This window comes from Stylophora pistillata, chromosome 8 (genome assembly GCF_964205215.1).
Source record: "Stylophora pistillata chromosome 8, jaStyPist1.2, whole genome shotgun sequence".
NCBI classification, from domain to species: domain Eukaryota; kingdom Metazoa; phylum Cnidaria; class Anthozoa; order Scleractinia; family Pocilloporidae; genus Stylophora; species Stylophora pistillata.
Genome location: NC_142526.1, coordinates 4,632,079 through 4,657,256, shown reverse-complemented (window position 1 = coordinate 4,657,256; position 25,178 = coordinate 4,632,079). Strand labels below are relative to the sequence as shown.

The 25,178-nt window shown below is 39.6% G+C and overlaps 1 protein-coding gene across 3 annotated transcripts; it reads right to left on the bottom strand.

Annotated features, from left to right (window-relative positions):
* Positions 1-425: 425 nt before the first annotated feature.
* Positions 426-22,608, bottom strand: LOC111342645 (uncharacterized). 3 transcript variants are annotated; one of them, XM_088730012.1, is made up of 4 exons: positions 9,458-9,552; positions 8,599-8,741; positions 8,032-8,109; positions 426-7,141 (listed from the first exon to the last, which is right to left on the bottom strand). In XM_088730012.1, the coding sequence occupies exon 4, from the start codon at positions 6,499-6,501 to the stop codon at positions 670-672; it is 5,832 nt and encodes a 1,943-aa protein (XP_088586138.1). In that variant the 5' UTR covers positions 6,502-7,141; positions 8,032-8,109; positions 8,599-8,741; positions 9,458-9,552; the 3' UTR covers positions 426-669. The 3 variants fall into 3 exon arrangements, with proteins under 3 accessions (XP_088586138.1, XP_088586139.1, XP_088586140.1); XM_088730013.1 differs by lacking the exons at positions 8,599-8,741; positions 9,458-9,552 and adding an exon at positions 22,413-22,608; XM_088730014.1 differs by lacking the exons at positions 8,032-8,109; positions 8,599-8,741; positions 9,458-9,552 and adding an exon at positions 7,779-7,969.
* Positions 22,609-25,178: the final 2,570 nt, after the last annotated feature.

Genomic DNA, 25,178 nt, shown 5'->3' with positions numbered 1-25,178 from the left:
AATTTCATATTCATGTTATATATATCACTTATTCCCGAGTTTGAGGTGAATAACATAAAGTGCAGACCGAGGTTTTCCCACTCGAATTTATGGGCCAGGCACGAAGGGCGCGCGAAGGCCTTAGATCCGTGTGGATCTTTTTTAGGTGCATCAAAAGTTGCGAGTTGTCGAAATTGAGGGTCCTAAGTGAAACAAGGAAGGCAACAGCATCGAAAACGTTGTGAAACAAAGAGATTTAATGAGAAGATCAGTGGATACGTACGCGTTTGTCAAAACTATGTGGATTTTCTGTTATTCATTGTTTCGTTCTACGTTAGGAGAACCTATGCTATTTGCGTCGCTTCTTTCTGGACGCTGTGCGATTTCTTGGCGTGGGAGCCGTCCTGGGGTAGCAGACCACCTACTATAATAAACCAAAACGTAGGCGTAATTCCAACTCGTTTATTGTCTCTAATGTGTAATCGCCTCCTTTTATATTGGTAATATGAGAATCATTAATTTAATCAATCAACTGTCACTGTACAAACAAAACGAAATATCTGGTTTCACAGGTAAAGAAATTGTTCTGGCGTGGGTGCGTCTCCATGTTTCCGACACTCCCCAAAGTTTATTCACTGCGTGAGAAACTTTCAAAATTCACGAAATGAAAATAAATCAATGTTCAATTATTCACGAACTGTTCAATTGTCTGCTGATTTCTCCAACAACCGCTGCGGTGCGTCGAGGTCTCGCAATGTTATCTCGCATAACTTGATTATCTGGTTGAACAATAGTGGGTTGCGTTGAATGTGTGACTTCATTGATCGCCTTTACTTCAATTGGAATCAAATGTTGCACTACTCTTCGAAGATAAACAGGACGTTTATTTCTGCTTGTTGTCTTGACGATAGCGGCACGAATCCTTCCATCGGTTCCAGGAATAAGTTCTTCTACTTTCGCCAGTTTCCAATAACATCTTGTCGTCGAATCGTTCTTCAGCAACACGATATCTCCGATCGATATTTCTCGAGCACCATTTCCCTTGTTTCCGACGCTCGACTGCTCTCGTAAACTAGTAAGATACTCTCTTCTCCATTGCTTAGTTGACTGCTGAAGTAAACTCTTGTGATGTCGAGCTCTTCTTGTTAATGACCTGTAGGTACTAATGATCTCGTAATGTGAGCTGTTTGGCGTTGAGCTGATCCGGCGACCATAGATAAGATCCGAAGGTGTCAAAGGGTAAGAAATTGAATCTGCGTCGTCGTACATGTATGTAATGGGTCTTGTATTGATTACTGACTCGATTTCCACTAGCACAGTTCGGAGTTCTTCGAAATTGAGAGTCGAACGACCAAGGACCTTCTTTAGAGGTCTTTTAATACTACGAACCAATCTCTCCCAAAAACCTCCCCACCACGGGGCCCTTTCATTAATGAAATGCCAGGAAATTCTTTGGTTTACTAGGTATCGCCAAACTTCGTCTGATCGTGCAATCTTGCGTATTTCCTTGCACGAAGACTTGAATGTTTTGGCGTTATCCGATGTAAGAGTCGCGGGTAGACCTCTTCGGCTGGCAAACCGTCTGAAGGCTAGCAGAAAATCTTGAACGTTAAGGCTTCTACATATTTCTAAGTGTACAGCTCTTGTTGACGCGCATGTAAACAAACATATGTAAACCTTCGATTCGTTGCGTTCAACTTCAGGACTCTTGGTTTCGATGAACAGTGGCCCAACAAAGTCGAGACCAACATGCGTAAACGGAGGATCTTCGGATACTCTTTTTTCAGGCAGATCGTTAGGCGGCAGAGAGCTGTAAGGCATGCCTTCGTATTTGCGACATGTTACACATTTTCGAATAAATTTCTTCACGGCTTCTCGTCCACGAAGCACCCAGAACCGTTCCCTTAATGTTGTCAGAGTATCTCGTATTCCACTGTGTTGAGTAGATTCGTGTGACTGCCTTATCAGTAGCTGAACAAATTCATGGCTTGCTGGTAATAGGATAGGTTTCCTTGAATTTCCAGGTAATGGTGAATTGTTCAATCGCCCCTTACATCTAACAACGCCTTCTTGTAGGTATAAGCCAAACTGTGTGACATACGTTGGCGGGGTCGACTTGTGATCTTCGCGCTGAAGGAATTCGATTTCCTTGGTGAACGACGATGCTTGCACTGACTTGATCCAGAGATGCTCGGCTTCCCTTAGATCGGTGGCCTTTAAACGCACTTCTTCTTCGGTACTCTCGTTTTGAACTCGCTTCTTGAGCTTCCTTGCAAACTTGATAACCAGGGCCGTTACACGGAGCAGACTTGTTAAGCTGTGAAAGCGCCTTATGTCGATTATCTGATTGATTCTCCTCTCTGGAGTGTCGTGTGAATTATTCACAAGTGAATGAGTGACAGATGGTGGATTCTTTATAGCTTCTTCAAGAGCAACCTTATCTTCGGATTGCGTCGATCGGTTAACGGGCCATTCAGAATTTGGTTTGTAAAGGAATGCTGCGCCATTCCACCAAGTCGTATCTGTGGAAAGTTCCTTAGCGGACAAACCACGAGAAGGTATATCTGCAGGATTCAATTCGCCCGGGCAATGTCTCCACTCATCCTTCGAGGTCAATTTTCGAATTTCTTCCACACGATGTTGGACGTACTGTTTCCATACTCGCTTGTTTTTGATCCAGCACAAGGCAGTCATCGAGTCGGTCCAATTGATTGTTTTCAATTGTTTTTCGTTAGAACTGAATTTGTGAACAAGTCGTGCGAGGAGAACTGCTCCCAGTAATTCCAGCCTCGGGATAGACTGTTTCTTCAACGGCGCTACTCGTGATTTTGAGGCAACCAAACGAACGTCAACTCGTCCGTCTTGATAGAGTGAACGCATGAAAATGACTGCTGCATACGCACGATGAGAGGCGTCGCTGAAACCATGAAACTCTATTTCTACAGGTCGTGACTGAAAATAACAACGCCGAATTCGTACATTGCTGAGGCATTTCAATTCTTCAAGTAGCGTATTCCAAGTGATGAGCAAAGTTCCCTTTAAATCGCTATCCCAGTCGATTTTGTCTAGGCAAAGTTCTTGAAACAAGATTTTCATTGCAACGGTGAAAGGTGTCAGAAATCCAATGGGATCGAATATCTTGGCCGTCAGTTTCAGAACTGAACGTTTTGTTGCCGGAAGTGAACTGCCATATTTGTACAATTCTGTGAGATCGAAGAAAAACTCATCAGACGCAGTGTCCCAATTAAGTCCTAGAACCTTGACAATCGTGTCGTTCTTCACTTCAGAGCTTCTAGGTGTAGTCGATAATTTGGCGTATGACTCGTCGTCTTCTGTCGTAATATCTTGATTCGATTGGGTTCCGCTTGAATTTTCAACACTCTCGATCGCTCTCAACAGGGTGCGCGAGTTTGAATTCCATTTTCTGAGGTTGAATCCGCCTTCGGCCATGATTTGCTTTGATTTCTTGTAGACGACGAGAGCCTCCTCGTCAGTTTCTGTTCCGGTAATCAGGTCGTCAACGTACAAAGACCTTTCTAACATTTCCGCCATCTCCGGTTCGCTTTGCTTATACAAACGCAAATGATGCCTTATTGTGGCTCCCAGGATCGAAGGCGAAGGGCGTAGACCGAAGACAAGTCGGTTGAATCGAAACTCTGCGATCTCTGGTTTCTTCGCGAACGGATCTTCGAACCATAGAAATCGGAGCATGTCTCGATCTTCTTGTTTGATGCCCACCATCAAAAATGCCTTCTCAATATCTGCAGTAAGCCCGATGGCATTCCAGCGAAACTTAGTTAACATGTCGAAGATATGGGGAATATAATTGTCTCCAACTTCTAAACAATCGTTCAGAGAGCGTTCTTCCTTAGAATTCTTGGCTGATCCATCGTAAACGATGCGAACCTTTGTCGTTTCTCTATCCTTTCGTACAACAGCGTGGTGAGGTGAATAATAAACCCTCCTTTTATTGAGCTCGTTCGTATTGTTCAAATTTGGCACCTTTTCGACGATTTCCGTTCGCGTTTGCTCTTGTATAATCTTGTCATATTCGTGAAGTAAATTCGGCTCGTGTTTTAATTTATGATGCAAAGATCGCAGACGCGTTTCACAAATTCGATAATTGGTTGTACACGGCAAGCAGTCTTCCTTCCATGGGAGAGCAACTTCGTACTGACGACCATTAAAAAAGATTTCTTCGCTTAGCTTAGCCTTAAGTGTCAAATGTGTTGCGGATTGGATGTCGTCTGTGATTCCGATGCTTTCGGTTTCCCAGAACCTTTTCAGCATATTCGTGATCTCTTCAGCTTCATTCGTTTCGTTTAACAATGGTTTACCAGAGATGATAAGATTCGAGACGACATTGGAAATTTCATGGACATGTTGCTCTTCGGTAGGGCCTGACAGAAGCCAACCAAACTTGCTGTTGATGGCTATGGGACCAAATTCACCGCGGATTGACTCTCCAGTGACAATGTCCCAGTAATGATCTGAGCCAATGAGAATGTCAATGGAGTCTAGGTCGTACGCAGAACGGTCAGCTAGATCTAAATCTAACAAATGTGGGTATTTCGTGACGTCTATTCTCTTAGGAAGTGGCGAACAAATGACTGGAAAATTAAGCGCTGAAATCTCCACGTACTCATCTTTATTGCTTCTTAGTGGCAAAGTAACAACTTGACATTTTTGTTTACGATAAGCGTTTTCACCAAACGTGTTAAGGTGAAGGGTCTCAGTGGACGTTGCAGTTAATCCCAGCTTCGCTTTGATGTGGTCGGTGACGTATGAACGTTGGCTGCCATTGTCGAACAAAATTCGTACGGGAATGGACTTGGATCGGTCTTCGTTTGTAGCTATCGCGGTAGCAGTTTGTAACAAAATGCTCCCCTTGGCCCTCGCGGTCGACGTTGCGGTTACAGTGCTCCCCAAGGATGGAGTTTCATTTCCTTCTTCAGGTTTTGTTGCGTGGTCTATTTCAATCGTAATTGGTTCTCTGGTGTGACTCACAAGAGTCGAGTTTTGTCCTTCCCTTGAATTGTGATCGTTCAAACCAGACGTATCGGGGCTGTGATCGGGGTTCTTTGGCACAAATTTTCGGCAAATCGACTGATGATGATGGCCCTGACATCGTCGACAGTTCCTTTTGCATGAGCCACCATGGTGATCAGGTTTCAAACAAACGAAGCATCTTCGACTCTTTCTCAGGATTTCGAAACGAGCAAGAGGGTCACTCACATTTTCACATGAAGCAGAGTAATGTAATCCACCACAATAAACGCATTTAATTTGATTTCCCGAAGACGAAAATCGTTTGCCATCTTGAGACAAAAGCGCATTTGTGGTCGGCGTTTTATGATGATTAGGGTGGAGTTTCTCAAGGCTCACGTTAGTCTTCACACCTTCACTAATCTCGCGTGCCTCAACTTCCTGACGGATCACTTCTAACAGGTCGGACATCTCCCACACCTCCTTCGCGGTATTTCTAGCTACTTGAATTCTAATTTCATGAGGTAGCTTTGACATGATCACAGGAATCAATAAACTCCCATACTGGTGAGAACTTACACCCAACGATTCCAAACCTCTTATGTTAATGCTGATTTTGTCATAAACGAGACGAAGTTGGGCCGCTTTATCGCTAGTACATGCTGGAATTTTAAGCATTTCATCCATATGAGTCGATATTATGTTTTGCACTCTGCCGAAGCGTTTGTGTAATATCTCGATGGCAGACTTGTAGTTGGCTTCAGTTCTAGTTAGCCCTTGAATCGCTCTTGCTGCCTGTCCCTCCAACAGTGAATGCAAGTGATTAAATTTGTCGATTAAACTCAAATGAGGATTGGCGTGTATGGCGCTGTTAAAGCTGTCCCAGAAACCTTGCCATTGCGTAATTTCTCCTCTAAATTTCGGTAACACTAGTTTAGGTAATTTTGCTCTAGGCTGATAAGCCACTGAATTAGCGTTCATGCCAAAGTTAGTATGTAAATGAGAGCCCATACCTGAATTTCCTGATGATTGCATGTTTTCAGCGTGGGAAGTTGAAGCGACGTCAAAAGAATGAAATCCACCATAAGCTGCACTCCCGGGCGATTGGAGTTGAACATTATTTTTAGAAGCCAAAGTCGAAGTTCCATTTGTTCCAGAAGGCGTAATCGATTGTTGAGAACCAGGGGGCGTAGTATCGTCGATATTCGTTGTTGGGACAACCGAAAGTCCGTCATTGTTATCCATTAAACCAGTCGCTTCATTTATGACTAGCAATAGATCAATTACGCGTGAATTGATTTCATCCGATTCTTCTATTTCGGCTTCGACATCTTCCACCGCGCAAGTCTCTATGATTTCTTCGTCGAGTGTTTTTACCAAATTTAACTTCTCGTCTAGAGAAGCAGCAATAGCCTTCAGGCGTTTCTTATCACTCGTTTCAGCCTTGAGAAGACCATCCGCTTCATTCATTAGTTTTGTCATAACAGTCCTATTTCCACCTCGTTTGGCGCGAGTACGTGGTAGTTTTTCGGCCATTTCGTGTCTTATGTCTCAGGGTATCAATGCCCCACGTTGGGCGCCATATAATAAACCAAAACGTAGGCGTAATTCCAACTCGTTTATTGTCTCTAATGTGTAATCGCCTCCTTTTATATTGGTAATATGAGAATCATTAATTTAATCAATCAACTGTCACTGTACAAACAAAACGAAATATCTGGTTTCACAGGTAAAGAAATTGTTCTGGCGTGGGTGCGTCTCCATGTTTCCGACCCTACCTCGATTTCATACAATAGCTTTGAATGTTACCCACTAAGTTCACTTGTTTTCTAATTTTTACATGTTTAAGAATTACAGTAGCGGCCCTTTAATCATTGAGGGGGCTGCAAATGTTGAGATTTGAAGCTAGCCATAAATTTAATCACTTCCATTGAAATATCATTACTTTTCTAGCTTTGCGGAAGCTTTTTTTAATCTTCATTTTATGTGGAAATAACTGAGAATTCTAAAAAATCATAAAATGAGTCAAAGCCATTGCAAAAGTAAACAAAATGCTTTCCATGATAGTTGACTGGGCAGCGGTGTGGCCGGTTTTATTGTTGTTGTTATGATTATTGTTGTCGTTATTGTTCCTCAAAAGCTGCAAGTAGTCAGAGACTAGGTTTCCGGGAATTTCCTGAGGAAATGAAAGATCACTTTTTAAATACTTAACAAAGTGTAATAATAAATGATTTAAAAGATGCACAAACTTGTTGCCACGTACCTGGGTTATTATATTTCTTTACCAAACGCTCTGACTTTAGCAAAATATCTCGAATTGTGACCCCAAACTTAAGCGATTCATCCTTATTGTCTCTTTACTTGTATGTATTCAAAACCAAACGTGAAACATTTCACAACGTATAAAAAGGTTTAGAATTCGTTATTTGATCTAATAACAATGTCTTGCTTACAATAAAACAGTTGCACTACATTATTTATATTAAACAAAGCTAGCTTAATAACTGAAAAAAAATAAAGTTACAAGGCAACATAGAGAATGAACGACAGGTTAAATAGATATGTCTAATTTTACCTATATTCTCTGTTAAACTATTTGTTTTTTTTCCTACCTCCACTTGTCCTAGGTCAGTGCTTTTTAAAAATGCTTTGATAGCTTATTGGTTTCTCTGGAAATTTGGAGCTCAATTTTTTAATACTCCTAGTTCGAGCAATGAAACGTTGAAACGTGGGAAAACTATTTTGGCACCCTTTAGAGTAAATGTAATATTTTCCTAGTGACCAGATATGATTAATCATTATGGTGCCCCCACCTTGAAACTGAAAGCTGTGTTGTTTAGAAAAACTGTGGGATACAGTTGAAAATGAACTATTATTCTGAGGTACTGCCAACAGGGATTTTGTATTCCTTATTTAAGTACAGGTAAATCGTTGGACTGGTAGGTCATGTTTACATCCAGTCGTATCACCATGATGAAGAACACACCACTATAATGAAAAATATATAAAAAAAGACTGAACGAGAGAGATTCCTGATGTACTCATCCAGGGGTAATCATTGCTTACCTTTCCTCTTTTTCTACTTTAGGGGGAAATTTAGTTGCTTATGTTCCGTTGATATCGGGTCCACCAACTGATGGAGGTCTGAAGAACAAAGAAAGGCCACAAGAAAGTTTACGAACGTAAAAAATTAATAGATCGCGCTAACTGACAAACTTGGAGACTGTAGTCTAAATGTTTTAGTGTAGACCAACCGTTGTGTAGCTCAAACGCATGCGCTAAACACAGGAGAGAGACAGACTTCCAGCAAAGAAGGAAAAAAGAAGCAAAACAAAACATGAAATCGAACAGACAACAACAACAAAAACAACAAGGAAACAAACATGAAAACAAACGATTGCATTGCACTGATTGTGGTCTTTCTCCCTACCTGAAGAAAACGCCCTCTGAAGTCTTATTTAGTGAGGACGAATCTCCGAAAAGGCCCTTTTGACAAAAAAGTCAAAACTTTTCCAAAACTTAAGAGTTAAAGAAGAGATAAATAATTGGTGGATCGATGAGAATAATAGGAGAAGTATTTAAAGCTTAACAGGACAAAAATTCACAGTTTTGATACGGATAAAAATTACTCACTCCAGTCTTGATATCATTAGCAAGAGTGTTGCATGGCCTGCAAACTCTCTGATCTTCCAGAAAGAAATCTTTTGTGAAGTTGTGATTTAAAGCCACTCCAGAGGCATGATAATGGACGGACACAATTTCACCTTGACAGAAACCTATTGCAATTTAGACATAACGAAGATTAAACTTAAGACGTTTTCACGTGTATTTCCTTGAAGAAACGTACACTCTGTAGTAAGGCCCCTCCCCGTACAAGCACCTGCCCCAAAGGCCGTAATGTCCGACAAGCGCCCCTTTAGCTTTAACTACAGCGGAATCAGCACAGGATAATAACTAATGCGCCCTCCTTGCAATAAGCCGCCTCCCCCCAACTCTTTAAGCCGAAATTTTAAATGAGAGCCTGGTTCTTTACAATACCAATCTTGGAGACATGTGGACGTCGGCTTTTTAAAATCGAATGTAAGCCTCGCCCAAAAAAGTGAGTACACTTTTTACAGGGAAAAGGTTTGTTTGAAAGAGCTCGAGCGTAAAGGCTGGTCTCTTTAAATAAGCATTTTAAATAAGCAAATAAATAAGTCTAAATAAGTCTCTTTAAATAAGTCTCTTTAAATAAGCATTTCACACAAGAAAAACATTTGCTTACGACCCATAGTTGTGGGTTAATTAACCAAAACCTTTTTCTCTCTCTTCCTTTTCTTTCTTTCATTGGGTAAGTTCCGCTCACTTAATTACATGGCATAGCGAATGTATCGCGAATAAGCGCATCATTTTTGCAAGTGCTGTCAGACACGATCAAAACGACAAAGTAAACAAAGTAGCCAGTAACACTTAATTCAGTGTAAGAATCTCATTATCTATTCTGAGCACATACCTATGGGCATGGAAACGGAAAGGAGAAGAGTAAAATGTGATACCAACGCCTTCATCTTCTGATGACACACTAACGTCTAAAACACAAACACACCTGATCTAGTTCAAGATATCCAACTATCTTCAGAATGGAGAAAAATTCTCCAATGTGAAGGAGGCTATGATATACCATTCTAATAGGGAAGAAACACCCAGAAGAGGCGATAATAACCCAAAGAGGAACGAAAGTAGCTAGGTTTGTAGACAATTGTCTTAATCACAAAATTGAAACTGATTTAAGCCAAAAATTTTCAAGGTATGAAAACTCTATGTCCTCGTGACTGACCGTTCAAGTGCGCGCGTGCACCTACTATAACATATAACATTTCATGTTGGTATGTTGGAGTCCTAATCTGGTGGTCAGGGCTGAGCAATTGGCAACGTAACCAAGGAAACACCTTCACACCCGCCGAAGACGTGCGTATTCAAAGCACAAAATATCTCTTGTTAACCGAATTCGAGATCCGAGCTGTACGTTACGGTACAGAGATATTTGCCACATCTCAGTTGTGTTTCTAACGCGCTTGGGAAACGATTTCAAGTCACGTACAAGGGTTTCAACTGTACTGAGTGAGACACACTTGTTGGGGGCGGGGGGGACAGGGGGACGAGAGCCCGGGAGAACAAGGGGCGGGAGAGGGAGGGAAGCGGGAGAACAAGGGGGGGGGGGGGAAGCGGTATCTACATGAGGGCGGGAACCGGGAGCAGAAATAAATAAGGCGATAGTTTGTTGTTTATTACTGGGTATTACTCAGTCATAAACACTTATCTAGCAAGGTTTTGAAAGTTTCAGTTTACATCTACCAATGCTTAAAAACATTTTTGGAGGCAAGAAAGCGTAAATTTGTACCCGGGCTGAAAAACCGCATTACTTCCGGTATATTGTGAATCCCTTCAAATTGATTATGTCATTAGTCATGAGATAGAAAAGAAAGAAAAGTTACGTTAATTGTGAAATTGGTGAAGATTCGATACGATTATTCAACGGTCGTTTAGAGTAGCTAAAGAAAGATTTTGCCAGATCCTTTCAGACTGGCGAGGGGAATGTGATTTAGAAATAAATGAAACTGAAGAAAATCAAGAATGTTATCTTGACTCGGAGGAAAAAGAGGCTCTAACCAAAATTTGGAGTAGGAAGAGGTCAGTGCGGCCTCCCCGGCGCATGGAAGACTTTTTTCTAACCGCAAAGGTTAAAAGACGATTTCAACCCATCGAACAAATCTGATAATCGGTCGAACAAGACTGTTCAATCATGAGTCACTAGCAATTAAACTGAACGCTCAAAATGCAAACGGTTCAACAATTGATGTAATAACTACGAATACTTAGTCCTACTCACGTCAAAAAGGGAAAGCAAGCGCTGAATACAGAAGCAAACTCTAAGCGTTACGTCTACCTCTTGATTTTTTCATTTGATTTTGAATTAGCTATTACATCACATAGTGAGCTGAGACTTTCGCCTCTATGACGAGATGTCAGAAGCGATGATCAAACTGTGATAGCCCAGTTAGTGAAACTTAGTTTAGTAAGAAAACTGACCAGTAGTAGCTTTCATCGGGAACTAATGATCCCCAGTCAAAACAAAGGCCAGCCGAAACGAACAAGAATACTAGCTTTTACCTCTGTTTGAAAGTTAAAACCGGGTGTCTGATCCTCTTAATTAACCTGAAGACGGGAGCAACACAATGGAGGGCGGGAGTCGGGAACAAGGGGGCACACGAGTACGGGAGGCGGGAGAGCGTGGCACGGGAAGCAGGAGACTCCGACCCCCTGTTCCCCCCCCCCCCCCCCACCCACCACTTCGAAAGAAAAACTGGTCAATTTGAAATCCCAGCTCTTTTAGTCGTCGGCTCGTTTTAAAATATCTAAAGAAAAAAAAAATTTAGAGAATACTAGGAATTATTTACAGATGGCAAATAAAGCTTACATGTATTTCTAAAACATCATCAACGGGGATAAGATCGGCTCCTAATGTCCCCGACACCGATGTCACAATGAAAAGTGATAACCACCAAACTCGGTACTTGACTGGCTTTATCTTTCTAACTTTTATGCTTCAAGCATGAAATGAAACATAAGTAAACCAATTTCCCTAGAAATTTCCAAAACCGAGGGGTACGAGCGATTACTGGAATGAATAGCAGAGAGAAGCCCGTTAATATCGACAATAGCAGCGCGCGCCGTGACGGAGAGGCAAAACAAACTGTTATAAACGATGCGATGGGATATAAGAATAGATGATCTATGATTTTGGAATTCATTGGACAGATTTTTTTCTTTTCAAATGTTTAGGTGAATCAGAAGTAAACAATGTCGATGTTGATCCGTCAAAATTTAGTGCATATTTTCTAGGTTATACAAGGTCGCTTGTTAGCTTATTTTATCTACATTCATTCAGATTTAACCTATCCGTGACAGGTAAGGTTAGACACTAGAGCAAAGAAAAACACTGAAGACAATGAGAGCTGACTAATTATTTCTTTTTTGAAATAATCCCAGCTACGTCCAATTGGATTAATTTGCTCTTGTGTGAAAATGCATGAGAGCACCAGACAAAGTTTTGCCTAGAGTCAGATGAGTTTACTTAACTTGTTTGTAAATCTAATTTTGACAAGCAAGCTCTTCTTCTTGTCAAGACTTGTTCTCAAGAAGCTAAAAATTCTGAAAGAAAACTGTTTTTATTCCGATGGGACAGTTTTAAATCTAGCTTTAAAGCATGACCGCAAAAGGCGACATATATCACAACTGTCCCAGTTATTATTCGCAGTTACAGTTTCTGTACCCTCTTCCATTTACAATAATGCCAAAAAGGAATCCTTGACGTTATCAGTTCAAAATTATTTGGTTCCCTTGCTGATGAGCAAAAAACATATATCTTGCGTATATGAAAGGTTCTTCCCCGGTTGAACTTCCAAATACTATAAACCTGGTGCATTGTAGGGTGTCCTATATCGCTAAACGAGTTTTCTGTGGCTTATTCTGACGTACGAGTCTACACAAGGGAGCTCCATTCTCATCAATTTGTCTCATGCCTGAATCAACGTATAACAATCTATCTGTAAACTTCTACTAATCTGTGTGATAGATATCTTTAAGCAGGCAAAACGAACTAAATATGTGCAAGTCGAGCTCGCCAGTAAAATGTTTTGGACTATGAAGCAGAGGAACAAGCCAACGCAAGTAGCGATTACCTGATGTGTACCTAACAATGTGTTCATGATACGACCGATGATTGATACTTACGTAGTTAGAACGACATTAAAACTACACAACATGAAAGAAGTCAGAGTTTCTATCGAACAGTTGGGACAACAGGGGGCAAATAGCTTGAACAAAGTCGCTAAGCGAAGAGTACTATGGCTCAGTTCTTCAAAAGGCTGATTAGCGCTAACCCAGGGTTAAATTTTAATCGGGACTCTTTATTACTTTGTTCAATAGCCTTTCTCGGATAATTTTCTCTATTCTTTGAAGGACATTCAGTCATCAAACTGCAGACAAAAATAATTGTACTGAGTTTTCTTTTAAAGCTCTCAGATCTTAAATCTGATTTCACAATAACCCTGGGCTATCTTAGCCCACCTTTGAACAACCCAACCCAGAAGTCTTGCATCTCAATAACTTCTTCTTTAATGTACCGTTGATTTGTTGTTACGACGTCTGCTAACTCCGCCCATTCCGACTTCCATTTCAATTGCCAAAAAGATTGACGATTACATTCTATTTAGTTGTGTTTTCTTAACCTTGGGAGTCGACATCACGCCTACGTATACCTTGGGTAAACCGAAAAAAAAAATTATCAGTTAAATCCTTTGAAAGATAATAAATATGGTATATTTTACAGGAATTTTTACGTATTTTGTCTCTGCATTGTTGCAAAACTTCTGCACTTATTTTGAAAAGGATTTATTTTGTTATATTTTTGTGGGATCATTCCACCTTGTTCTAAAAGAAAAGGCAGCGAAATCAGATGTTAATTTTGCCATTTGCCTTTGGTTTAACAAAGCGTGTGTCTAGCGAATGGTGCTAGTAATTTTTAGGGGCGAAAAACCCCCGTGCAATTAGATACGGGCCAATCAGGAAAGAGTTCCGTAACCTACGCACACAAGTTTTAAAACGACGCACTCTTTGAAGTTATCATTCTACGTCAGTGAATAGCTGTGGTCACAAGTTTTTCCCTTACACAGTATTTAGTTCGTTGGAAGCCTTCTCTCGTTTTGTCATACTTAAGTGACGCGATACGTATCATTTCTAGCAACGGACTTAAGCGGGTAAGTGTTTGTCGACGCTTACGAAAGCAAGCAAAACTTTGTAAACTAATTCTCAAAGAAAGTTAGGCTGTGTACAGATTTAAGAGAGTTCTAGGTCGATGCGTCGTTCCATAAAATCCTTTCAATTAATTCGTTCCAGATGCTTGTATTTGTGCCCAGAAGCAGTAACATTTTCGTTACGGTAAAGTAACTTAAATTTAGCAAAATCAGTCTTCCTTTAAATTCTTCTTTAAAATTGTTATCACGCCGTAAATCGTTATTAATTGTTCGTCTTCTTCGCTAAAATTCCACATGGAAAGTAACGCCCTAGTTCGTGGCGTTAGTTTCAAACACTGTACGTAATAAGTAATGACCAGCTCGAGTGAATTAAGAAATTGTTAGAACAGAGTTGCAATCAGATACTAAGAATTCCATGGTCTTAAACCCTTAGTATCTCAAGATCTGATCATTAATTCTCCCCTCTAAATGCTAAACATTTCCTTGTAAATCAGTTACGAGAATTTGATGTTAGATCAAGATAAAAACTTCTTCCTTATAAGTTTGAGTATTCTCATTACCTATTTGCTGGATGAAGTCTCTATATTACAAGGAGAAGTTAAATGTTAATCACATCTTAGAGTTAAAGGGTGAGCCATTCATTGTGACAAGTGAAAAACTAGGTTCACGTACACCTGTGGATTTTTTTTCTATTTAATTGAAACATCCAAGCACTCTGAATGATAAAACTTCAGTAATACGTTGATGATCAACAAAGGTTTGCAATTCTTCTGATATTTTAGAAGAAAGGCCCTTTTTCAAAGCAAGTTTTAATTTTCTGACATTTATATACGTATGACGAAAAGCCCTTCTTTATATTGCTCTACAGTATTTTACAACTTCATATCTTGTTTACACTTGGCTGGCATTTCTGTTATTTGCCTAAGGTTTCATTTGCCTGTTTGTTGTATATTTTCGAGGCCTGAAATGATGTGATAATCTGCAAACGTTTGAACAAATAGGTTCTACACAAAGATAAATAAAAATTTTCGCAAAGCAAGAGTTCCCTATAACCCCATACATTAACTATGCATAGAGTATTGCAAAGAAACCTTTAAATTTAGTCTTTATGAAATGCATGCATAATTAATGTATGCGATTATATGGTACTCTTTCCGTTTCGCAAGGAAAGATTTAGGATAAGCCTGGATGTTATTCCCATCACTATCAGGTGAGATGGCTGTTATTTAAAATTTGGGGGGGATTTCGTTTTCAGACATCAGTCATTTTTTTTATCCCTTAGAAGCCTACAAGTTACTAGCATTTTATTTTTCCATATAGCATCACTCCTTTGTCACAATTAAGGTCACAAGAATAACGGAAATAATCACCAACAAACAAAGCTCATGATTGTTAAAAAAAAATTACTCTTAAGAAATGTAAGGGGAGACAATAAAGAGAGTATGAACACCAATGCAAAGGTATAAATGGTTATGGAGAGACTCTGGAAACATGATCTAAATTCATTTGATATAATTAACCTTACCAATTTTGTAACGTCTTACCAAAAGTGGTTAACAGACAATCTCTATTCAGTTCTTCTTACATGTGTAATTATTGCGAATTAAGAATATAATTATCTTGCAATATTTTCCCACCCACTCTGGACCACGATAATTTCATGTTTGATTTATTTCACTTTAATATTTCTCATTTCAAGCTCTCTCGTTCAGTCCTATACGACTTTCTCCAGTCCTAACACAACTCAGTCCAATACAGCCTAGTTTATCCTAGTTCACTCAACTCTACTCCAGTCCAGTCCAGTCCAGTCCAGTACAATTCAGTTCAATAAAAGAGCACCCAACACAAATCAGCAAAAAACACAACCCATTTTATCTCAGTTCACTCCAGTCCAGTCCAGTACAGTTCAGTTCAATAAAAGAACAGATTAATGCGCCTTTAGTCCAATCCTCAGCGTCCAGTTCTATCCGGTCCAGTCCGATCCAGTCCAGTCCGTTCCATTCCTTTCCATGGGGTCTAGTCCATCATCACAAGACAAGTACTGACTCTCGTTACCAGTGCGACTCGCATTAGGAAGGGGAAAGCGTGGTAAAGAGAAGGGCCAACGCTCCATTGGGTTTTTTCTTCTCTTCCTTTCTGTTGCATGCGAGGAGGCTGGGAACAGATCAGTTACAAGACGCTGATATCCAGTTGGTTAGTAAATTTCTTTGTGGGTTGGATTGAGGGATGGTTAATGAATAGTGCGCTGGTTGATCCTTAACTCCAAATTCTACCAGAAGTTGACATACTTCTGATTCGGCACAGAATAGTTAAAGTGAAAAACTTAGCTAGCTTACGTATGATGGACGATCCTCGCAGTAGATAGCGCTATTTGAGCAATAGCGAAATTCAGACCTGAAAAAAATCAGGCCTGTACGGGACTCGAACCACTGACCTCTGCGATACTAGCGCAGCGCTCTAACTGCGAGGATCGTCCATCATACGTATCAAATACCGCAGTTCAAAATATATGATTTTCATATATTTATTCTATCTCATTTATCACTTTCACGGGTTCATTACGAATCAACTTAACGGCCTGCTCTCAGTTGGCTTGTTAGCTCAATTGGTTAGAGCGCTGCACTAGTATCGCAGAGGTCAGTGGTTCGAGTCCCGTACAGGCCTGATTTTTTTTTAGGTCTGAATTTCGCTATTGCTCAAATAGCGCTATCTACTGCGAGGATCGTCCATCATACGTATCAAATACCGCAGTTCAAAATATATGATTTTCATATATTTATTCTATCTCATTTATCACTTTCACGGGTTCATTACGAATCAACTTAACGGCCTGCTCTCAGTTGGCTTGTTAGCTCAATTGGTTAGAGCGCTGCACTAGTATCGCAGAGGTCAGTGGTTCGAGTCCCGTACAGGCCTGATTTTTTTCAGGTCTGAATTTCGCTATTGCTCAAATAGCGCTATCTACTGCGAGGATCGTCCATCATACGTATCAAATACCGCAGTTCAAAATATATGATTTTCATATATTTATTCTATCTCATTTATCACTTTCACGGGTTCATTACGAATCAACTTAACGGCCTGCTCTCAGTTGGCTTGTTAGCTCAATTGGTTAGAGCGCTGCACTAGTATCGCAGAGGTCAGTGGTTCGAGTCCCGTACAGGCCTGATTTTTTTCAGGTCTGAATTTCGCTATTGCTCAAATAGCGCTATCTACTGCGAGGATCGTCCATCATACGTATCAAATACCGCAGTTCAAAATATATGATTTTCATATATTTATTCTATCTCACTTAGCTAGCTTAGTTAGCGGGTCCTATTGGGGTCGGGCGGGATCCTCCCTCCAAAGTTTTCCTTTGGGTTTTTCTTTTCATCGAATAGTGTTCGGCGTATTCTCGGCTAATGATCGTTTCTTCTTCATCGCATCTATTCGTGATCACGATTTCGGTTTCGTTTATACTTCGGCTCTTCATCATCAAGTCTTTCGGTGTTCATCAGCTGCTCGTGGACTTTTGTATGCGTCTCCTCCCCATAGTTGCTTCAACTGCGGCCAATTACATTATCAGTTTCACTTGATTGCAGGAATCTTACACAATGTGATCGAGTAAGACTGTCCAACAGAAGAAACTGTTTGGCTCAAAGGTTCAACCAGATCTTAGTGTTATTATAGGAAATCGGAGTTAAGCAATTAGGCTGTGAGGGTAAAGCCATTTTCGCTTCTCTCCACAGGCTTTGTGGCTTATCTTTTGGTTACAGGAAGTCAGCCGTCAGTGGAGGCTCACTTTTATGAGCGTAGATCAGCTAGATTTTATTTAGAAGGGGATTATGGGAAAAGTGCACACACTGTTAGAACATAGGCAGTTCTCCGACACCAGCTAATATCACATGGACGGATGGATGACGATGCAATAAGCGATTAGCTGGAAAAGAAAATTTCTTCGTTTGTAGTTTTTTCCATTCTTGTAGCTTTACTGTTATTTTCAAGGCCAAATAAATATTACCAACATGCGTTGTCAACGCGAAGATCATCTGCAGCTGGAAATAGGAAGAAGTGCAGATAGAAAAGATATCAAAAAGAATAAATTAGATCAGAGTTTTTCCAGATTTTTAAGTCTCACAGACAGCGATATTTGAAAGAGCGTGTAAAACGTTTTCGAGGGGGGCATTGGGGTTTGCGGTTTTGCGGTTCTGGGGATTTTTTTAGATCGGTTTCTCGGTTTTTGTGCCAAAAAACGTCGGTTTTTCGGTTTTGTTATTCATTACGTTTTGTAGATTTTCCTTTTTCAGTATTTGGTTTTCGGTTTTCGTCAAGAATTTTAACGGGTACTCGGATTTGGTATCCGATGTCGTTTATCGGTTTTTCACATTGGGCTTCCGGTTTCTCTTCGATCTGAGCAGCAGTTATACGCCTCTGCTGATCTCGAATAGCCGCGAAACCTATGTTGCTCCACTTGTAACCACAATATTAGATCGATTAGGATTTTGACAACTGAAATGTGCATATTTATCGGTTTGGACGGTTTTGCATGCGGTTTTCGGTTTTGATCGAGTTTTTTTGCGGTTTTGCGGTTTCTGAAAGACCCCAGTGCCCCCCTCGTTTTCCTCCCCCCCCCCCCACCTCTGAAGAATTGAAATAAAGATGTTTTCCTGCAACCTATCCCTTTTTCTTCAGTAGAGGGTCTGGATCGAATGTAAACACTAACAGCTGACAGTTCTAAATCAATTGCTATTCTTAAGCCGCGAAATTTCAATCAGACGAGACATTTAGATCGTTCGTAGCCACTTTTCAAGCCACTGACTCTTTTTCCTCCAGTGATTTGAATTTCTCACGCCTTACTCTTACGATTTGGACCATTTGTCAGTTGTCCAAGTTGACTTCGCTTCAGACCCTTTTGCCACAGAGCATTTTGCGAAGTGCAGCAAAGTCCATTTTAACCCATTTCAGTAAAGTGCAGCTGTTCAGAACAGCCCAGTCATGTCAAGTTCGCTGCAATGCAGTCAAGTGTAGTGCAGTGCAGTGCAGTGCATAACAGCCCGGCCAAGTCGAATCAATTTCAATCATGCGCTGTGCATTCTAGACCAGACCAGTCCAGTCCACCTTACTACACTCCAGTAGTCGAGAACAGCTCACTGCAGTCAAGTCTAGTGCAATACAGTCCAGCTTGGTCAAGTGAAGTTCAATCCAGTACATTGCAGTCCAGTCAAGTACTTGTGCCCAGTGCATTCAAATGTAATTTAGTAAAGTACAGTCCAGAACAGCCTAGTGCAGTCAAGTAAAATTCAGAGTGGTGCAGTCTAGAACAATCCAGAGAGGGAAAGAGCAATGCTAAGCATTGTAGTCAAATCCAGTCAGTTGCGTCCAATCCAGTCTGGTCTGCGACGATTATGCTAGCCTAATAAAGAATGCCTACATACGCTGTCGTTAAGAGATATTTGCTAGATGAAAGCCAGACATTTAAAATAAACCAAAGTAATTAAACAATAAATAAACTAGATAAGACTTAAATCGATTGAAAAATTGATTACTTAATAGATGAATATAAATTTATAGTATGATAAAATGCATTTATGATATTCGGCGCAGAATATTTCAATGAAACACAGCGTTGTCTAAAAAGGTTTCCAGGGCTTGTTTCTCCCAGGACTTAGCTTTCACCAGACACCAGCTGATCAACGGAAAGACGCAGGGAACCACGGGGTCACCCAGTGAAACCGTTGTTGTCTGCGTTACACCGGGACATCAATGAAACAGGACTGGGTAATAATAGTAATAATCAAGCTGACGCCAATCTCATCATGGTCAAGACGGCGAAAAGCTTTTTTGGTTTCCGTGACTTCAAGAATTTGCGATGGAATATTAAGGCTATTTAGCCGAAAATGATCTTGCCCAACTTTACTATTACCTTAAATCGAAGTGACTTATTTATTTTAGGGAGAAAGATTATACAAACCGTCAAGAATGAGATCCGATAAGATTCTTCCTAATTCCTACTGTTCTCTATTATAATACATTTCTTATGAAATTGACAATTTGTTTGATAACCAGGAGCTTCTTAAATCGGTGATCATTTTCTTTATCCTCATAACCTTAAGATTTGATTTAAGGATGAAACTTTAAGGAGAAGTTAGAAGTAAGTCTCGGGGCTTAAATGGAGGTTTGGCTTGGAGATGAATGAGGAGGAGCCATAGATTGAGAGAGCCTGGACCTTACGTTTGGTGATCAAGCTCATTGAGTCTCGAAATAATACGTCGACCCAATGGATCTGAAAAAAATTACTGAATAATATTCAATAAAAAAAGGTATTACAGGAAAAATTCTTATTAAGCTCGGTTCCAAAGCGTGTTGTATCTTTACTGTCTTTCTTAATCGTTTTAATGAGGCTTCAACAAATTGTTATCACTTACTGATTAACAGAACGAGATAATTAATAAATACAATTGCGTTAGAGGTATCGACGTTTCCAGCGATTGATTTTTTTCGCGCTAGCTTTTTACCAATGGTATATGCATGGCGTTTTAGCAAATGATCCGCGAGCTTCCAGAATTTCCATTGGATCCAGAATTTCCTTGTAAATCAAATTTTCCGGGTAGGTCGAGCTCTTACTTGTTTTCTCTTTTTTTTTATTTTCTGCTCTGTAACGATTTAAAACCGAAAACCACAACATCGAATGGATCCAAGCTTTACTTTCTAGCTTTATATGGAATTGCGATTTGTTTTTTTGAGACTTCGTCACTAACGTAAACGTCTACTGACGTTTAAAAGTCGAATGCTTCTTTATTATTTTGTAATCAATTTTACATCAAAGTCGACCCACGTCCCATAAAATGCTCTCACAACTCTCTTTTTAAACCATTCAGTCCACAACGTTTGCATACGAAATAACAGGTGCAAGGTTTTAAAGTTTGTGTACATAGGAAAAATTTGATATGTCATTTTGAAGAAAGTCTCCTTTTTATCGCCACCGCAGCGATCCAAGTGCAATAATATTTATCCAAGACGACTTAATTATCATTCTCCTTTCTTTTTTTTTTTTTTTTTTTTTCAGATTGGCCATAAATCGACCCAATACATCGTAATCCAGATTATTGATATCCAAATTTAGGAGCTATTGTAGTTTGAAGCCCAAACCTTAATGCATTTGAGAGAAAAATTACGAAGTAATGTGACATTACGGTTCAAATGAAGGAGGTCTAATGATGCGGTTAAAAACATTGAATAAATTTATGTCCTGTCACATTTTCTTTTGCAAAAATGTTTTTGGATTTTCTTTTAAAAAGCGAAGGTGTCAGAATGAATAATATTCACCGGTATTTTTTGTTTCTATCAACTTGCCTGAGACAAAAGACTCGTTTAAGCATTTAAGGTAAAGTATTGGCGGTGTCCGCTGAGGAAGCAGCTGCCTGTTATCTTAGTAAAGTTCTGTTTCAACTGCACCAAAAACCTTATACCAAAGGTTTTGAAACATCTGAAATAAGATTATTCGATTTTTTAGCGTCATATTAGATGTTGAGACCAGTGTGTCGTCTTTATGTTGCGGTACAGCAGGCAGTTGAACCTGATTTGCGAGTTTCCAGAATTCAGTGTGTTTTATACATCTACTGAATTACGAACAGGAAAGTCGAGCATATAATTCACTATAGCATAAAAACAATCAATAAAACTTTGTATTTCTGACCAATAAGTATCATACAAGTGCATATTAAATCCCAAAGAAAAATTATTTATTTTGCTGAAGCAACGTTTTGAAACAAAATTTTTTCTTATTTAGCTGTGTAAACAACATCAGCCCTACGCACGATCTAGGAGGAAAACCACAGTGTTAAATTAATAATTTTTAGCTCCTGTATATCGATCAAATTGTTTGCCGCTAAAAACTTGTCTCTTGCGACAATTTGGCCTTGCCAGAAAGCTAAGGCAGCGAATGCAGGCACTGCTAGTCAATTTGTTTAATAAGAATAAGTTTGTGCGACATATTAAAACTCCACTGTTCGTAATGGAGGATATTAAAGATTCAAAAAATCCTTTGATTAATACAAGACATTTCTTATTTTCGTCTCCCTCATTTAAGCCGCGAGGTTGCTATCAGCAGCTAAGGTTTTAAAATATAATTGAGGAACTTCAATAAGTGTAGATAGAGGAGATTGGAGTGGGAATATTAGCGAAGGGGATTTATCAAGCTCTTAATTCGGGAAGAAACTGTTCGATTGACTTTTTCGGTCTACCATCTTCTTCATTGAAACCAGAGCGTTTTGCTTGCGGGGGACTTAGTTACTCGATGCCACTTGGAGAAAAAGATAGTTTTTGTTGAGATGAACTTCAGATTAGCTAAAAAATGATGGACGTGTGATTTATGATGTATAAAAATAGGAATGTAGTTCGGTCGAAATTCGTCTCCTGGTATCAAAGAAGTCTTTTTGACATAAATTATACGATGACATTAACATCTGAACCGCTGAAGAGAGAACATCGACAGTTGAGTTTCATCATAAATTCGTTTTCTCGCGTTGGATCATCACAGGGCGAACGAGCGCGAACGCAGGTCTGCCCGACTAACAAAAATTTAACACCGCGCCACCCACTCGCGTGGGAAACACGCAAAGCTCAGCCAGTTTGTGCGTGGTGAGTTGGCCTCGCTTCGGGAGAACTGCCTACCTGATCACAGTTGCTCCAGTGCATTGTAAGTATGGTGAAACTCTTCAACGTTCCTGCTTTTATAGCCGAGTCGCAGAGAGTCTAATGTGGGATGTTTATTTGCTTTCTAAACCGTCAATGTTCTCTCGTCCAATTCCAGAACGAGCTCGAACTGCGCAAGGCTACAGATCGCAGGATTTGCGCAAGTGTAGATGTAGTGGAATATCACGTGATCAGAGAGACAGAACGGTTCAGAACTTTGGTTGTAAAACTCACTGCAAATCAAATACTACCAACCCAAAGAAAATACGTTAGATCACTTTTGAGTCATCTATCTTGAATTTTGTGGTTATCATTATAATCTCTATTTTTTTTTTTTGACATTTACGAACAGATAAGACTAGCAATTGAAATCCGAACATGGCATGGCGAACAGTCATAGTAACTCGAACTTCAACAACTTATGCTTCATTCTTAAATCCGGTTTTTAAATTTCTGAAAAAAAGGTTCAAACCGAAAAGGAATTCGCGAGTAATCACTCCTCAGCCGTTTGTCACTGCAGTTTGTCCAGTTCATAATATGCAAAAACTCGGATGTATTAAACTTGGGTCCGTTTCAAATATTGACACGATTTACTTTTGAAATGTCGCTATTTTAATGAAAACGTTGACACATGCCTTCCTTCATATGCAATATTTGTTTGATTAATGGATTCGGAGGGACCTTGAAAGCTGTCCAATATTTAGATGTACCTATATTATTTATCAAAGCTATGGAAGTTACTTTAAGTCGACCAAAATTTGACTTCGAGTTTCAAAGAATGATAGCTCTTCCAAAAATGTTGCGACGACATCAAATGACAAAGAAACAAGTTGTAAATTACCAAATTTGGCAGGAACTAGCTTATCGAAAAGTGACGTCATGGATAGCAGTACTGCCAACGACTACAATAAAGACTGCAAAATAAATCTTCAACGATCAAACGATTTTGATTTGTTCATAATTGCTCGCTGTTATTATCTTACTTTGTACTGTCACTCGAAACTGAGGCTTCTCGAACAGTTTCGATTCATTCACCACCTAATTCATTTGTCTACGTTCGGTTCGCACTTTCACCGAACTTGTCAGGAAAAGTCGAGCTTGGTATCGTCCTTGCATGTTGCATAAGATCATCTTTTAATCCCCAGTGGATCTCATTTCTTACTATTGCCGGAAATTTCTGATCTGCAAGAGCAGAATTATCATAAATTAAAACATACATATCATTTCCTCCTATCGGAGAAAGACATTTATGTTTTATAGCTACTAAATTATTGTATTAAATTAGCAAATTTAAATGACAGAGGAGAGAAAAGATAATTTTTACACTTTCATCGATTATCTGGAACCACTGAGAAATTATCCATTGTGGGTTGACAGCGTTCAAGAAAGAATTACGCCTTTAAATAAATTGAATATGGCTTTATCTTCGTAAATTTATTTTTTTCCAGAAGCCTATGCTAGCTTTGACTGAAGTTGAAATAACGGTCAAATCTTACGGAATATTTTACCGACGATTTTCGTTTTGTAACCTATGATTCACTTCAAAAGCCCCCTTCCTTTAAGTTTTATTTCGTCAGTTTGAAGTCATTTCCGTGTAGTCTTAGGAACAAGGTTGAAATAAACACCGCAATTAATTGTCTTTCTTGAATAATAAAACCAGACAAATTCACGATAAGAATATTATCCGGATGGGACATCTTATAGAAAGTAGCTATAGCAAGGTCGTCTTTGAAAAACAATACGCTTTCTTTTTAATGTAAATTTTTATATTGTCAGATAAATCGATGGATAATGCTTAGAGTACAAGACAGGGAATAATGAGGAATACTCATATTATCTTATTTCGTCTCTTGAGTAAAGTTTTCGGCTTGCTAACTACTGATATCTGGCGGTTAAATCTCGTTTATTTGTAAAGTGTAAACGGTTCTTGAAACGAAAAAATTAAACTCACTTTCAAACCTCGCTGGCTGCTCAGCATAGCAGAAAATTTAAGTACTTAGCATTTTCTCAGGACAACCTGTTTTGAAAAGACAGAATTAATACTTCCGATGCAAATGATGACTTCCTTGATCCTTATTTGAGACAGCTTTAAACGCTGGATTATAGTTGTGGCGCCCACACAGTCAGGGTTTTTATCAGTTGGCAGCATGTAGCAGCAGTCGCACCTGTTTTGCTGCATGACTGCGCATGCTCAGGGTTATCACCCCCCCCCCCAAAGACAAAAAAACAAAAAAAACAAACAAACAAACAAAAACGAATAATATTCTCAGCTCGCACAACTTGTTTAAAAAGATTTTAACGTTCTCAAAGTAAAAAAGTATTTTGCTCCAGATTATAACTTGTTTGCACTTTTAGCAGTAACATGATCTCCTTCCAATTCAAGCCGTCGTTGTGGTCTACAAACAAAATCCTTTTCATATGCAAAACGTTCCCAACATCTTCATTCTCTTCCATTTATGTCAAATTATTGCAGAGACAGTCAAGCAGTCGGTATACGGCCGGCGGAAATCGTCTTTTTCTGTTCACGCGGGTCGTAAGAGTGAATTGGATACAATTTATGTTCAAATATGAATAAACCATACTGACGATGTAAATTGTCTTTAAAAAAATAAAGATTCAACGTAATTTAGACTTCAATGTGCCCAGCTGCCGAGATATATTTTGTCTTCTGCCGCGAATCGATTGGAAGCACTGACTTGTCATGGAAAACCCTCATAAAAAATTCAGAAAGCTTTGTTCCTCTCT